The sequence below is a fragment of the Hetaerina americana genome, unplaced genomic scaffold (genome assembly GCF_022747635.1).
Source record: "Hetaerina americana unplaced genomic scaffold, ioHetAmer1.1.p SCAF_14, whole genome shotgun sequence".
In the NCBI taxonomy this organism is placed as follows: domain Eukaryota; kingdom Metazoa; phylum Arthropoda; class Insecta; order Odonata; family Calopterygidae; genus Hetaerina; species Hetaerina americana.
This window is the reverse complement of record NW_027286514.1, coordinates 8,900,482-8,915,080: the sequence shown is the minus strand read 5'-3', so window position 1 is coordinate 8,915,080 and position 14,599 is coordinate 8,900,482. Positions and strand designations below refer to the sequence as shown.

At 36.7% G+C, this 14,599-nt stretch overlaps 1 protein-coding gene across 1 annotated transcript in view; it reads right to left on the bottom strand.

The window, feature by feature from the left end:
* cic (Putative transcription factor capicua) overlaps positions 1-14,599 on the bottom strand; it is an 80,700-nt gene that overhangs the window by 48,594 nt on the left and 17,507 nt on the right. Inside the window, exons 7-13 of the mRNA XM_071583473.1 lie at positions 12,764-13,142; positions 9,466-9,802; positions 7,703-8,056; positions 6,021-6,390; positions 4,017-4,444; positions 2,821-3,120; positions 701-1,039 (exon numbers count right to left, since the gene is read on the bottom strand). Coding sequence (XP_071439574.1) covers positions 701-1,039; positions 2,821-3,120; positions 4,017-4,444; positions 6,021-6,390; positions 7,703-8,056; positions 9,466-9,802; positions 12,764-13,142 — 2,507 coding nt within the window. The remainder of the gene's footprint in view (positions 1-700; positions 1,040-2,820; positions 3,121-4,016; positions 4,445-6,020; positions 6,391-7,702; positions 8,057-9,465; positions 9,803-12,763; positions 13,143-14,599) is intronic.

The window sequence follows — 14,599 nt, the reverse complement described above, 5'->3', positions numbered from 1 at the left end:
TGAATTTTTTTAAATCCAGCGTGTTGAAAGTGGGAAAACTGAAAATGAAATCATGTAAATACGGGAGCTCCACATATGTTAAAAAAATAGGAATTTGTATGTGATATGATAAAAATGTGGTTAATTGCAGGAAAATGTTAATTCCGACAATGCAAACATGGGGCTTAATTGTACTACATTGTTAGTATATTGTGTAAGGTATAAGTGGCACAATTTTCATTGATTTGACTTCAGTATTAACAGTGGTAGCCTTTTAAAGTTGAAATATTGTTTTTCTGTGACATCAACATTGGTAACATGCTATGCTACATTTAAGTTTTGCTTTTACGAGAACCGACTATCAGCCTAGGCCTATGTAATGCGGCAGGAGTCTTACAAAGTCTGTTTTCCCTTTTGAACATCTAGACTTTGGTTCATAATGTTAAAACTGGTTATTGGACACTGTAATACACTCATCATTCCAACATTTGATAAATTTAAACAAATATGGCCTATATCTAACTGACCTCACCAATGATAATTTTTTAAAAGCTGATGCTCACATTTCTAAGAAAATATACTGATACTTGGCAGTACCACTAACTTATGGTGTACAATTATTTCCTTAATGTATCAATTAATTAATTATATCTAATTGTACTAAAAACAAGGGAAACATGAGCAAATAAAGTATCCTTAAGTTATAATAAATTTTGCTTGCCATCTGATCTTCATCTGAGAATTCTTCTGGTTCAGCTTCAACAGTTGTACTTGTCTCCTCAGCAACTTGGCTACCACTAGCTGCTTCCTTTTGGATTGGGAGAACGACACTGGTTATAGTCTTGTCCTCTAAGACACTATCTCTACTTGTTCCTCCATAAGATATCTCTCCTATGTTGACAGTTGGAGGACCAGAGCTAACAATGCCTGGTGTCTGAGGTTCATCAACAGAACCCAGCTTGCCTCTTGCTGCTGTTGTAGAATTAGAGGATGATGATTTTCTCCGGTCTTTGTTGCACCACCTCCATTCAGGATGTGCTTTGAAATGGGCCTCTTTCACCTGAATGGAAAAATAACATAATAATAAGTCACCATGAAAGTTGTCAATAATGTCACTATCATGGAATACTGGCTATCAATTGGACAAAGGCCTTACATGATCATATCAAATCACATAAGCACTATCTTTTTTGGTCCATTGTCTTCATAAAAAGGAACAAACAACAAATAGTCTTACTAATGCTGAAAAATCAAAAGGTACAAGGTTGGTACGAAAAGTGGCAGTAAAAATTTTTTCCTGATGAGTGCGTGAAGAGCTGAATTCAAACCATCAGTTAAGTATGTGCATGATCGTATATTGTATTGGCATTGATAAGATGACAGTGCACACCATTATGACTGAAAATTTAGTGATGCAAAAGATCTGCCCTAAATTCACCCCGAAGGTCTTGATGGATGACCAAAAGCAGAGTCGAGGGTCTGCTAGCGAAAGCCTTCTGCAACGGCATCGTGACAATTCCCAAACCCCTTACAGTCCCGACTTGGCACCAGCAGATTATTTCCTATTCCCAAAAGTAAAATCCTCCCTCAAAGGACACAACCATAAGGACTCTAGATGCTGCCAAAGAGGCTTGCACGTGTACCCTAAAGAACCATCCAAAACCCACCAACCAGGGAGCCTTTGAGTCGTGGAAAAGCTATTGGCAGAAGTGTGTTCACGTACAAGGGATGTACTTTGAAGAATTTTGAGACATTGTAGCAATATTTGAAATGAATCTACTTTTCCTAAACTTTTCCTGATACTTTTTATAAGGTTCAGCTATAATGCAAATTCTTTTTTCCATAATGAATCTCTTTTAATGAATTCATTGCATCTGTAATAAGTCATAACCAAATGATATGCAATGTTTTTACACATCACTAGAGAATGATAAACTGAATTCATATACTAATTGTGCTAGGGATTGTTATTCTTATGGGAACCACCCATTGTCATGCAAGCATTGTCACTATTATGAAAGTTTTCTAGTCATTGGATTCAACATGAAAACATAATTTTAAGTAAAGCTATTGAAATTTTCCTTTACATTAAATATTGAATTATTTATTACTGCTGGAAATAAAACTCCTTCAAGGTTGATCAGGCATTGCTAACTTTGTTGCCAAGACATGGCGGCAACCCTCCTTTGGTAGGATTGGAGATGATATTGATTTCATTAAAAAATCCAATCAATAGGATTTTACTGAATCTTGGCCTTATCCTTAAGTTTACTGATGTGCATTCATAATAATACATTTTTTTAAACAAGGTCCTTAACAATCAAGGATTGCATTTTTCTATTAACATAAAAAATGTGCAGAACAGGCACACACAAAGAAACAGTTTTACAATTTAGAGCTTAAAACATTTCAATAAATAGTAAATCATTTTGAAACAAGGGCATTAATTTACAAATTTCACCATAATGACACAACAAAATAGAGGAGAGTAAACAAGAAACTCAAAACTTAAGCCCACCAAATACAAATTCATACAACAGGACTATGCCCCTTTAATTTCACTGATATACCCAAGCACCTCCCTTTGCACACATTAATAATGCAGTTATTTATGCAGTGTTTTAACTTTTTGAGCTTATTGCATACATTTTTCCCACAAAAAAGTGAAATGATTCAGAAAAACAGTAGAATTCACCAGTTTGCGGTATCTCTCAGAGCTAATGCATAATGTTTTCCCTGTCTTATGAAAAAATTCTAATTCCAAGACACCATCTCCAGTGTTCCAACTATAAAAGAAATGCATGGTTCATTACAATCAGGTGAGATAAGATATGTACTAACCTCAGAGGCTAATTCATGATATTTCAGCTTCTCATCTGGCCCAAGTGCATACCACCACTCTCCAAGGATTTTGGAAACAGTCCTGTTGTCCTGATTTGGGTGCCTCTGATGCACAAGAGCACGGTGGCGCTTGCTGAAGATCATGAATGCATTCATTGGGCGCCTGATGCGCTCTCGAGCAGTTGCATTGACTGCTACAGTGCCAGACCCACTCGTTGACCCTCCTAAGAGAGATCCACCAACCACACTGACATCAGCAGATGTAACGTCTCCTGGTCCTGAGGTTGATGAACATACACCCTAAAAAGAAAAATGACTGACTTGAAGTTTAAGATTTAAAATTATTTCAAAGAAAGTTTTAATTCTCAGAGAGCTCAAAATATTTCTATTTCCAGGCCTTGTGAAAGAAACTGAGCTAACTGGCAACAGTATACAATTATTAAGCTAGGAGTATTCATGAAACCTTCAGTGATAAAATGAAATCCATTACGAAAATATCTTCCTGAAAACAAATTTAAATCTAATTGAGTAGTTTCAGGCTTAATGGGGAGGAATTCTAACATAAAGAAGAATAGATAGTAACAATTTTCTACTAGATAAGTTCAATTTTGCGACCAGGTTTGATGTACTGTATTACATCATCTTCAGGTCCAAGACTTGAAGATGATGTAATGCATCAAAACCCAGTAGTACAATTAAACCTATCTTGTGGAAAATTGTTACTATCTGTTCTTTATTAAAGTTATATCTATTAGAGACATGTCACAATTTCTCAGGTCTAAAAAAAACTTTGTCAACAAAGTTGCATGTTTTGTAGCATTTAACCTATTCCTTTTGTTACATTTGAACAACTTATGTGTTGACTACAGGTAATCTAAAAGTACAATTACTTTAAAAACTTTCCTACACAACTTGACTCTTAGTTTCCAATGGCATATAATAATTTATTGATAATGTACTACATACTAAATTATCATTCCTAATTACTGTCTTTCCGTTGATAAATCTGTCAATTATCATAATTCCTACTCTAAGTAAATCACTGACAGAAATCACTTAAATATGACATTACCTGTACATGCAATTTACTTTTGAGGGGACTTCATCCCTGTTAACCTAGACTATATATGATATATGCTGAAAAGAAATATAGGCAACTACACTGGTAACGCCACTACATAACAATTTGAACTCACCTTAGTCCCTGCTTCCCTTGAGCTTTGTAGTGAACTCAGAGACTGACTCCTCCTCTTGTTTGCAACAAGTGCAGTAGCTGCCCTTGAGACACTAGATATTGGTCCGCACATCAAACCAGCTTCTTCTTTTACCACTGATGGCTCTGATCGAGGTGGTTCAAAAACATCATCCTCTTCTTCTTCCTCTTCATCACTCGCTCTAACTCCCACCTCTGGTCCCGGGACACATTCTTCTTCATCATCTAAAGTAGTTTGAGCCTCTGCTGACGCTGATTCATCTACCTTAACCTCTTCTGTGCTATTGTTCAAATTGCTTGTTTGAACCCTCAGGGTTGTAGCTTGGGGTGCTGGACTTGAGGAATGTGATGTTAGAAGGGGAACCAAGGACTGCCACGAGTAGACATTCAGTTGAGGTGCTGTATCCACAGCTGTAAACAGGAGAGCTACGTCATGTTGATTTAAACCTCCAAGAGAACACTGTACATGTTACAACACACAGAATTGATCTACTATTAATTTAGTACTTATCACTATACCCTTAAGAGCATTGTTGGCAATGGAACCTATTCCGCTGAAATGGTTCAGAAATTCCATGAAACCCATACCAAGGTCCAGAAAGTGAGCAATGATTCCCACAGAGGATTTAGGTTTGTTATATCACTAGCAAGGGTAACACTTATGGGAATATATTTTGATAAATACCTGAAATGGGACTTGCACATCACACATCTAATTAAAAAATTAAAGTCTGCGTATGATCTTTTTTCAATTCTGAAGCATACTGTTAGTATGAATGTTTTAAAAACACTACCATGGTCTATTTTATTCTCTTTTGTCATATGGTATCATAATCTGGGGAAGTTGGTCATCAACTAAGATAACTAAAATATTTATTATTTTAAAAAAAATTGCTTAGGTCAATGGGCAATAAACCCCATAGAGCCCACTACAGACCACTCTTTCAAAGTCTGGACATATTTAAAGTCCCTTGTGGGTTAATTTATAATTCTGTAACTTTTGTAAAAAAGAACATGGTTCTATTCCAATCAAATAATGGCACACACACACCTATGAGACTAGGAGAAGAAATCATCTGTGTGTAGTATCTGCTAGTATGACAATGATGACTAGGGACCTCGTTCTCTGTGCATCATAATGTTCAACAAGCTTCCCATTAAAAAAAAATCAGAAATCACTCTATTTTAAAAAGAAATTGCTTATGTATTTAAATGAAAAATGTTTTTATAGCGTGAATGACTACATCAATTCTGGGTAATATTGAATTTTATATTGTGCACATAATTACGCACGTAGGGGTATTTTATTTTTTCTGGCTAGTAATTATTAAGTCACGGAACTTCTTGACGTACCCTATACGATTACATAATATATGATATTCTGTACCATACAATGTATAGGTCAATTGGGGAAATAAATTATTGTTATTAGTATAAAATACGAAACTTGAGAATCAAGAGAAAAATGAGTTTAGCTCAGCTATTGGTGGCTCAGTTGCAACTTAGGAATGGACCCAATTTACAGCGATGAGGATCTTTACCCCTTCCACTCACCCTTTTGCAAACAAACCTACAGCTCAATTCACCTCAGGGACCAATATATATGTTCATAAAATCATCAGGTTTACACTATGGACCCAATCGTAAAAATTAAAACAGGAACCAAAGTCGGATGATGGCAACAAGGAGTTTCGGGCCAGCTTTAATCAATTAGAATTTTTCCTCAATAGGTTCCGCTCAATGTTCATACAATTACTGAAAAGCCCACAGGGATGGATTTGACTCCACTGCCATCAATGCTCAAAAGAGTATGCATAAGGCACCTGCACAGAAATAAAAAAGATTTTATGGATGGACCACAGAGAATTAATGAACCAACAACTTTGAGCTTTCCTCCTCTCAGATGCCTTTCACGAGCACTTAAAATCACTTAAAACACCTTTATGACAATACATGATGGTGAAAACAGAATAAAAATAACACTCACTGGTGACTATTTCATCTCCTTCTTCCTTAACTTTTGATTCCACCACAGGTTCTCCTTGGACCTCCGCCTCTTCCTCTCGCTTGATAGAAGGAAGCACAGGCAACAGCTGCGTGGGACGAACTATCACAGGACCAAATGTTGCCCCTCCCCTTGAGATTGTTGGAGGGGGAGAGGGAGCAGCAATCGGTGGGGGTGGTGAGGTGGCAGCTGATGCATATGTGGTGTGCCTCTGAACAACCGATGGTGTCACTATAGTTGTTGGAGGGAGGCTATGGGACTGCTGAGGTATTTGCTGGATCTGTCTCTGCTGTGGTATCAGGTAGAGAGCAGTTGTCTGAGAGCTTCCTTCCCTTTCACCTGTGTGCCTCACCTAATGATGAAACATTGAAACCTACCATTAAGCACTGCAACTATTATAACATTTCAACGCACACTATCTAATATACATATTCACATAAAAGTCATACATGGAAATGCTGAAATCAAAAAATTCATTCAAAAACTTGATATAAAATTCTCCTGGGATCAATAAAAATTATTTGTTATATCTAGTTTTCTGTTTCGAGTTGATGAACTTGGAAAAACCTGTGCCAATTTCTTATGAAAATTTAACTCAGTATTTCAATTACTTTACCCAGATTTTCTAATTTTTCAAAGGTTGATACCAATTATTTCCACATGTTTTGAATTTTCAAGGTTGTAATGAATGAAATTTATCAGAAGTCTCTCTTGTGCGTGTATATAAAATAATGCCATGATGATTCCTCCCTACATTGACATGAATTTCTTATCATCCATCAACTGACGAATGGCCGAATTTTCATTTCTCTCCATGGTTGTTTTCACTGTTCTTGTTTAACGGAAGCAGCCTGTTACTAAGTCACTCACATGATATCATTCATTTCTATTTTAAATGATGCTTGATCTTCATGTTATTTATAAATAAAAACCCATTTTCAAGTCATACAATTGCAGCCTAACAATCTTGATTGTCATGATTTATACCTGCCCAAAAATGTTGGCTTATAAACGAGAAATCAAATAGGATGACCAATAAAGGGGAATAGGATGTTTAAATGATTTTTCAATAACATTCTCCCTGTACTTTTAGTTTCATTGGGACATGACTAGTGTGTTCACGTACAGTTATTACACAGAAAAAAGTTAACAAACATTAATCATCAAGAACCTAACATTAAAGTTATGATAGCCTTGCCATCTGTATCAACACAAGTACAGAAGAAATTATTATGGCAAGATTTTGAGCAATGGAATGCCTTCTTAACAAATTATGTATTACTGTACCAGGTGATATATGAATATACCAGAATATGTATATAGGATATATATGAGATATACATGAATATATATACATACATACATACATATATATATATATACATACATACATACATACATATAAACATACATATATACATACACACACACACATAAACATACATATATACATATACACACATAAAAATATACATGAGGGTGGTCTGAAAAGTATCCGACCTAACAAAGATACAAGACATTTATTCTGAAATTTGTTGAGTTGGAAACGTTTAAGACCACCCATTTATATATATTTCTGAGATACAAGTTTATTTCCAAGATCTGTATAATAAGCATATCCCATTATATGTACTAAACTTGAATGATTTATTCGAATTACCCACCGCAACGAGGCCTGGATGAGGAGTACAGATGAGAGTAGGGGCTTGTACTGAAGATATCACAGCCGTTTCTTCCCTTTGTGGCCCTTCAGTTGAGGCGGTGACTACAGAACCCCCAAGCGCTTGTTGAAGGATAGTGCTCTCCACAGCTGTTACAGTGGATGTTCCACTGCCAAATACTACACTGCTCTGCTGCACATCTACTGCAGAAGCAGCAGGAGAGAAAGCTGAGGAATGTGAATGGTGATCAGAGATGGGAGATGGTTCTCTCTTGGCCACGCAAACTTCTTCTTCATGCTGTGACTGAACTCCTATAGGGATTCTTTGTGACCTGGGCACCATTGGTAAATTACCACCCTATTTGAAGGAAATAAAAAGGAAGAGGATTAAGATCATACTCAACTTGTCTTATAGTACCTTCTCAAGGTTTCACAATTAAACAAAAGGCATAGTGGATATATATGTTTATGCATTGAAAAGTCAAATTCCCTGAGATCTAGGATGCTCCAAGTTTTTTCCTTAATTTTCCCACATTTTGATACATGAACTCTGCGGATGGATCTTCTGTTGCATTTCCTTAATTCCATTTTTAATTAATTATGAAGCACACCACTCACAAGCCAAGAATCATCTTGATTTACAAATAGCAAAATAACTGTGGAACAAAAATATGATAATCAACTATTACCATGCAACATACCATAATCGCATGAATCTAAGATGACTTTTTTCTTTCCAGGGCTTCCAAAATTATGGGAGTTGTCATCATAAAATCATAAGCAAAATTATTTCTTGTGTCAAGAAGACAGGCATCCAAACTTTGGCATGCAATCATTTGGACTAAGAGTATGGGAATGAAGAAATAAAAGTAATAAATAGGTTTCTTCTATCCTTAATATGCTATGATTTTTGAAAGTATTAAATATAGAACTAAACTATATAGTGAGTTAAATAGAGGCACTAAGCGTAGAAAATGCCCAACTTTTGTGATAGACAACATATTAATTATTCATAAACTGATAATATTAGATGAAATCTTTAACATTTAACATAGTGATAAACTAAGGTTTACCAGATGACACAAATTATGCTTTTATTAAGCATAGTAAGTTTTATGGTATTTTTATTTCTTATTTTTGTAAAGGCAGCACACATTATGTCCAGTTAAGTTTATTTAATACATGAAATTTGATATTATGGCACCCATGAACTGAAGTCAGGTAGTGCTGAGTGCAGGCCTACAGTGCAGTGCCTGGGATTTTCACAGCCTAGTGCCTGCCGTCATATGTCATTTATCACTTTTATTAGTCCCTGCAAGCTGACTGTTCTCTACATGTCCAAACTGACTGGTAACAATACACTCTAAATTAAATTTCAAAGAATCAGTAACGCTGCAGCAGCATAAAATGAACAATGTAAGATCATAAGGTACACGATAACAATACGAATACATCACCAGCATTTTGCTTTTCTATGAATGTATATCCATCAAAAGATAATTGAATAAAATGTTTATTTTATTTTTATAGCCATTTATTGGCACTCAAAATGCATCTAATTCCCTAGTAGAGTATCATAAATATCAGGATTGAATACATTAGAATTGGGCTCATCTTAGATTCATGCAAATATGTACATACATTGTATATATATATATATATATATATATATATATATATATATATATATATATATATATATATATATATATATATATATATACCTAAATAATAGTTATGCAGTGGGCAACTTATTATGGGGGCTACCTCATTTTCAGTGAGCTGCTGTAATTGGTGGCGCACCTCTGCAAGGTGGTTTTGATGCTGAGTGGACGCTTCGGTCTCCTCTTGCTGCTGCATAGTAGGCTGCTGTAAGTGATGCCGCCCAACAACTGAAGTCTCTTGGAATGGGGTCCTTAATCCTGTTACCAGATGAGAATGCAGTGATGATGCTGATGGACTTGGAGATATTCTAATCACACCCGTAGCAACCCCGGATGGTAATACAGTGGGAACTGATGGATGAGGTGGAGAGGGTGGCTCTGGGGGAGGAGGGTCACGGAGAGGAAGGCGAACAGGTCCCACTGGTCGTACTAGCTCTGGCCTGAAAGGTGAACATAGGACATTAATGCACTGCTTAGAATTCAATGACATGAAAGAAGGCATAATCAATGATATAAATATATTTCCTACCCGTTTTATATATAAATATAAATATACATATATTTATACACACACACATATAATCAATTTCATAACATGAAGGTTATAATCAGCTTTTACTTTCGAGAACAAGTTCTGCCAATTACATAATATGTTTCACTCAACTGTATAGACTTTAGTAGCTATAAGCTAGGACACAATACCAATACTGTATACATGTTATACCCTAAAACATTTTTCCAGAGAATATTTAGAGAATTTTTGAAGGAAGAACCAGCGTAAGTCGTCCCAAACTTAATCTAGTACCTTTTTATACTGAGAACAAAGTGATTAGCAAAAATGGTAATTCCTATCCAATCTCAAACTTTTATTTATCCAGAGAAAATAATTCATGCTTAAAAATTTACCAAAAACAAATATATTCTATTCAGGATTATCACTCGAATAAATCTCAGTTGTCAACATGAATGCTGGCCTGATAATTGAAGGAAGAGTTCACCAATTTTTAACCCTAACAGCATGCAAAATTCATGGTTAGTAGTCAGGTTAATTCTTTTCTCAGTGGTACCTGGAATTACCCAGGAAAGACACCCAAAATATCATACACATGAGTCAAGTTGAGGGTGCCTAGAGGCATCACACAGAAATTAACATAGGACCTCTGATCAGTGCTCTAGTCATTTGACCACCACAACCCCTATTCATATCCTATCACACACCACTTTTAACAATATGCTCATGGATGACATGGGTAGAAATTTAGTTTTCCATGCCATTCTTGAGCTTAGTTCCATTATTAAAGAAACTTGGCTCAGCCAGAGAACCCTAAATGCCTCAAGCACTCAGAATTTCTACTTCATAGCAGATTTAAGTTGAATTATTTCATGTGCAACACTGCAATCTCTGGTAATATGCAACAAGTATATCTACTAAGAGAATAAATAGACACTCAAGACATACAAGGTCTGTCCAAAAAGTATCGCGAATTTTGGATTTCCCCAGGTTACTTATGTTTGATTTTTGATTTTTTAGTGGCGTTATGCATGGTACTTAAGTCTCTCCCTTATGCCAAAAATTTTGGCCATTTTGAATGTTCCGTTAATTTTTGACAGTTGTTTTACTGAGACGTGTTTTGGCTTGTCTTTGATCTTTGACTGTTCCAAAAATGGATCAACTGTATCAAATTTTGTGTGAAAACCGATATTAAGTGCACGGATGCATTCCGAAAGTTGACTGTGGCATATGGAGAAGCTACCTTGGACCGAAGAACATTTATTGGCCGTACAAAATGCTCTCAGAGGGCCGAGAGAATGTGAACGACGAAGAGCGTGCCGGATGCCTGAGCACATCACGACAGACGAAAACATTGATGAAGTGAAGAAAATAGTATTGGCCAATCGTCGAATCATCGTTAGAGAAGTAGCTGAGGACCTAAACATATTGATTGGCTCGTGCCATTCAAGTTTCACCAATGATTTGGGCATGACACGGGTCGCTGCAAAATTCGTACCAAAACTGCTCAATTTCAACCAAAAACAGCAATGCATTAACATTCTTAATGAGGTGTTGGACTCTGTCTGCAATGACCCAAATTTGCTCCAGAGGGTCATAACTGGTGACAAATCATGGGTCTATGGTTATGAAGTGGAAACTAAAGCTCAATCATCCCAATAGAAGATGCAGCACGAGCCAAGACAGAAAAAATCACACCATGTTCGGTCGAATGTGAAAGTTTTGCTTATTGTTTTCTTCGCTTGCAAGGGCATGGTGCAGCTCTTGCCACAGGGTAGAACGGTAAATAAAGAATATTACCGGCAAGTTAAGTGCAATTTGTGCAAAGCAATCCGCCACAAACGCCTGGATTTGTGGAAGAACAAAAATTAGCTTTTGCACCATGACAATGCCCCTGCTCACACATTGTAACTTTTGCAAGAATTTTTGGCCCAAAACAACAAACTAATGATCCGTAGCCACCGTATTCCCCAGACCTGGCCCCCAGTGAATTTTTCTTGTTCCCGAAACTGAAGAGGCTCATGAAAGGACGACGCTACGCTACGATAGAAGAGATAAAAACTGCATCGAAGGAGGATCTGATATATCTAATGGGGATTACTTTGAAGTGGACAAAACAGATATTCATGAATATATAAATAATTTTTGAAAAAAAACACAGAAGTCATGATACTTTTTGAACAGACTTCTTACTAAAATGGTGGTAAAGAAAGGTACTGGAGCACACAGAAATATAACCCAAAGTTGAAATTTACTGTGGAGAAAAAAATTACAAAGAAGAACATTCTTTTTGGATTGTCTTTCAAGACTATCTGCTTCTAGTTTGTATAAATCTCGATTACCCTGCATACATTTTCTGCCAGTAATCATTTTTTCCTATTTTTTCCCAATTAGAAAAAAAAGGGGTTCCAGTGGGCTAAAACGAGCCCATGAACAGCATGCTAGTGATATATGGGTTTATGTAATTAATTTTTCTTAAAAACTTTGATACTATATTGGCAAAAATGATTACGACTACGAGAGAGAGGCTACAGGCTAAGCGACCACCACCATTACTCAAATTCAATAGAGAATGAGAAATAAGGTCTCGCTTTTTTGCATTACATATTACATGGTTATTCAATTAAATGAGCTTTCAAAATTACTAGTTCTCCCTGCATGAAATAAATTGTACCCGTGAACCATTGTATCATGTATTTAATAAGTGGAAAATTTCTGAATGAAATTAACTTATATATTTAGACATCATATTTCACCAGACTATGAAGACTGGTTGGTTACCATCATCATACAGTAACATCCATAGTTTGGCACACACATGATGAATGAAATGGGTAAAAAAATACAAAGTTCTACCTTAAGATAAAATGGAGGAATAACGATATCATACCTGATAAGAGTTTGCTGTTGGCATGATGCAACGACAAAATGGTGTTGTGGGGATGCACTCTCAGGTCCTCGCCACCCTCTCACACCACTCACATTTCCTTCTGTGCTGCCAGGAGGCCTTCGAGGTGGAGGCCTGTGGGGTCGAGCAATCGGAACGAAAACATTTTGTGGAGAGGTTCCACTCACTCCTCCTCCTCTGCCTGTCGTGTTCCCTCCAGGCAACAAGAGGAGGCAGGAAGGCGTTGGGGAAGTAGAGGCTGCCGAAGATGAAGTTGCAGGTCTTCCACCTCCAGGAGCAAATGACACCACTCCTCGGGGAGGATGCGGTTGGGGGGATGATGGGAAGGCAGGAGTGGCTGATCGGGATCCTCCGAGGGAAACTGTAACATAGAATGAGGGATGAATACTTTTCCAGGAATAACACACTATGAAAAATTGCATAACACTTTGACTCCTTAAGAACACTGACAGACCAGACTCATTTTGCGTTTGGATACCAGAGTAATACAATACATATGGTAGACAAAGAACCTGGATATTTTTTGGTACAATCTATTGGGTCCCTTGAATGAACAAGGTTATACTATATAGGAAAGCGCATAGCCAAAAATATTCGCACTGACCTCACACCTTTCCAAATAAAGTTAGGTGTATTAGCGTGCAAATTATTATGAAGGCTGCAGGCCAATTCAAGTATATTTGGGCACAATGTATTTCATTTTGGAGGATTATGTTTAGACTTTTAAACCTTGCCAGTAGTTGGACTGCCTTTGAAACATCTTAAAATGACAGAACCACAAGCAATGGTCAATGTAGGCAATTCTTAAGCCAGAAATAGTATGAATCAATGGGAGAGTAGAGGAAAAAATTCTGGAATTTATCACTGAATTCTATTTTTCCAAGAAGAGGGCAATTTATAAAAATTCCTGTTAAGATAATGAAAACATGATCCAAAAAGTTCAATTTAAGAAGAAGAGACAATGCATACAGAGTCTAGTGGGTACAGTTAGACAAATTTAATTTGAAATTCCCACTGTTTTATACCACATGTAGAGGTTGCCATTGGCACCCAAATAAGTGTGATATATGTGCTGAACAGAGTTAACCTAAAAAGGGTCACAATGCTGAGAAAAAGTGCAGAGTATAACTTTAGAGCCACGATTATTGAAAGTGTAGAGGCTCATCACTCGGCAACAGAAAATATTTGATCCTCAAATTTTCAGAAATTATTTGGGTTTTGTACCTGAGATCGACAGTATATGATGTTGTTGCAAAGTATAATAAGTAGGAAAAGTCCAACAATGGTTTTGCAACAATGGCGAGGAAAACTCTCTTGAAGCAGCATATTGTCAGGACACCGGCTGTCATCGAATGGACTCAAAGAGGTCAATTATGAAGATCCAAGGCAATCAATCCATAAATTGTCGTCCGTTGTCGGCGTGAGTAAAAAAATTATGCGTCAAATCACCAAGGATGACCTCTGCTACAAGCCTTACACCATTAAAATAAGAAAGATGTTTTCTGAAGCTGCCCAGGCACAGTAAGTTCAACATTGCAACCTACTTTTGTGTTTTTTAAAAAACAATGCTGCAGGACAAATCAGAATATTCTGTCAAAAATATTTTTACTGCTGATGCTAAAACCAATGGTAGAAATGACTGCTGGCTTGCCAACAACCCTAAAGATGTCCCTGTTGTTCCCAAAATGAAAGTTCCGGCAAATGTTCCAAATGTGCATGTGCTAGGAGTTGTATCCAGTGAAGGTTGTGTCAATGCCACCGCATTTCTTTAACAAAGGGGAAAATTTCAAAGATAGTTCATCTGCATGTTCTGACAAA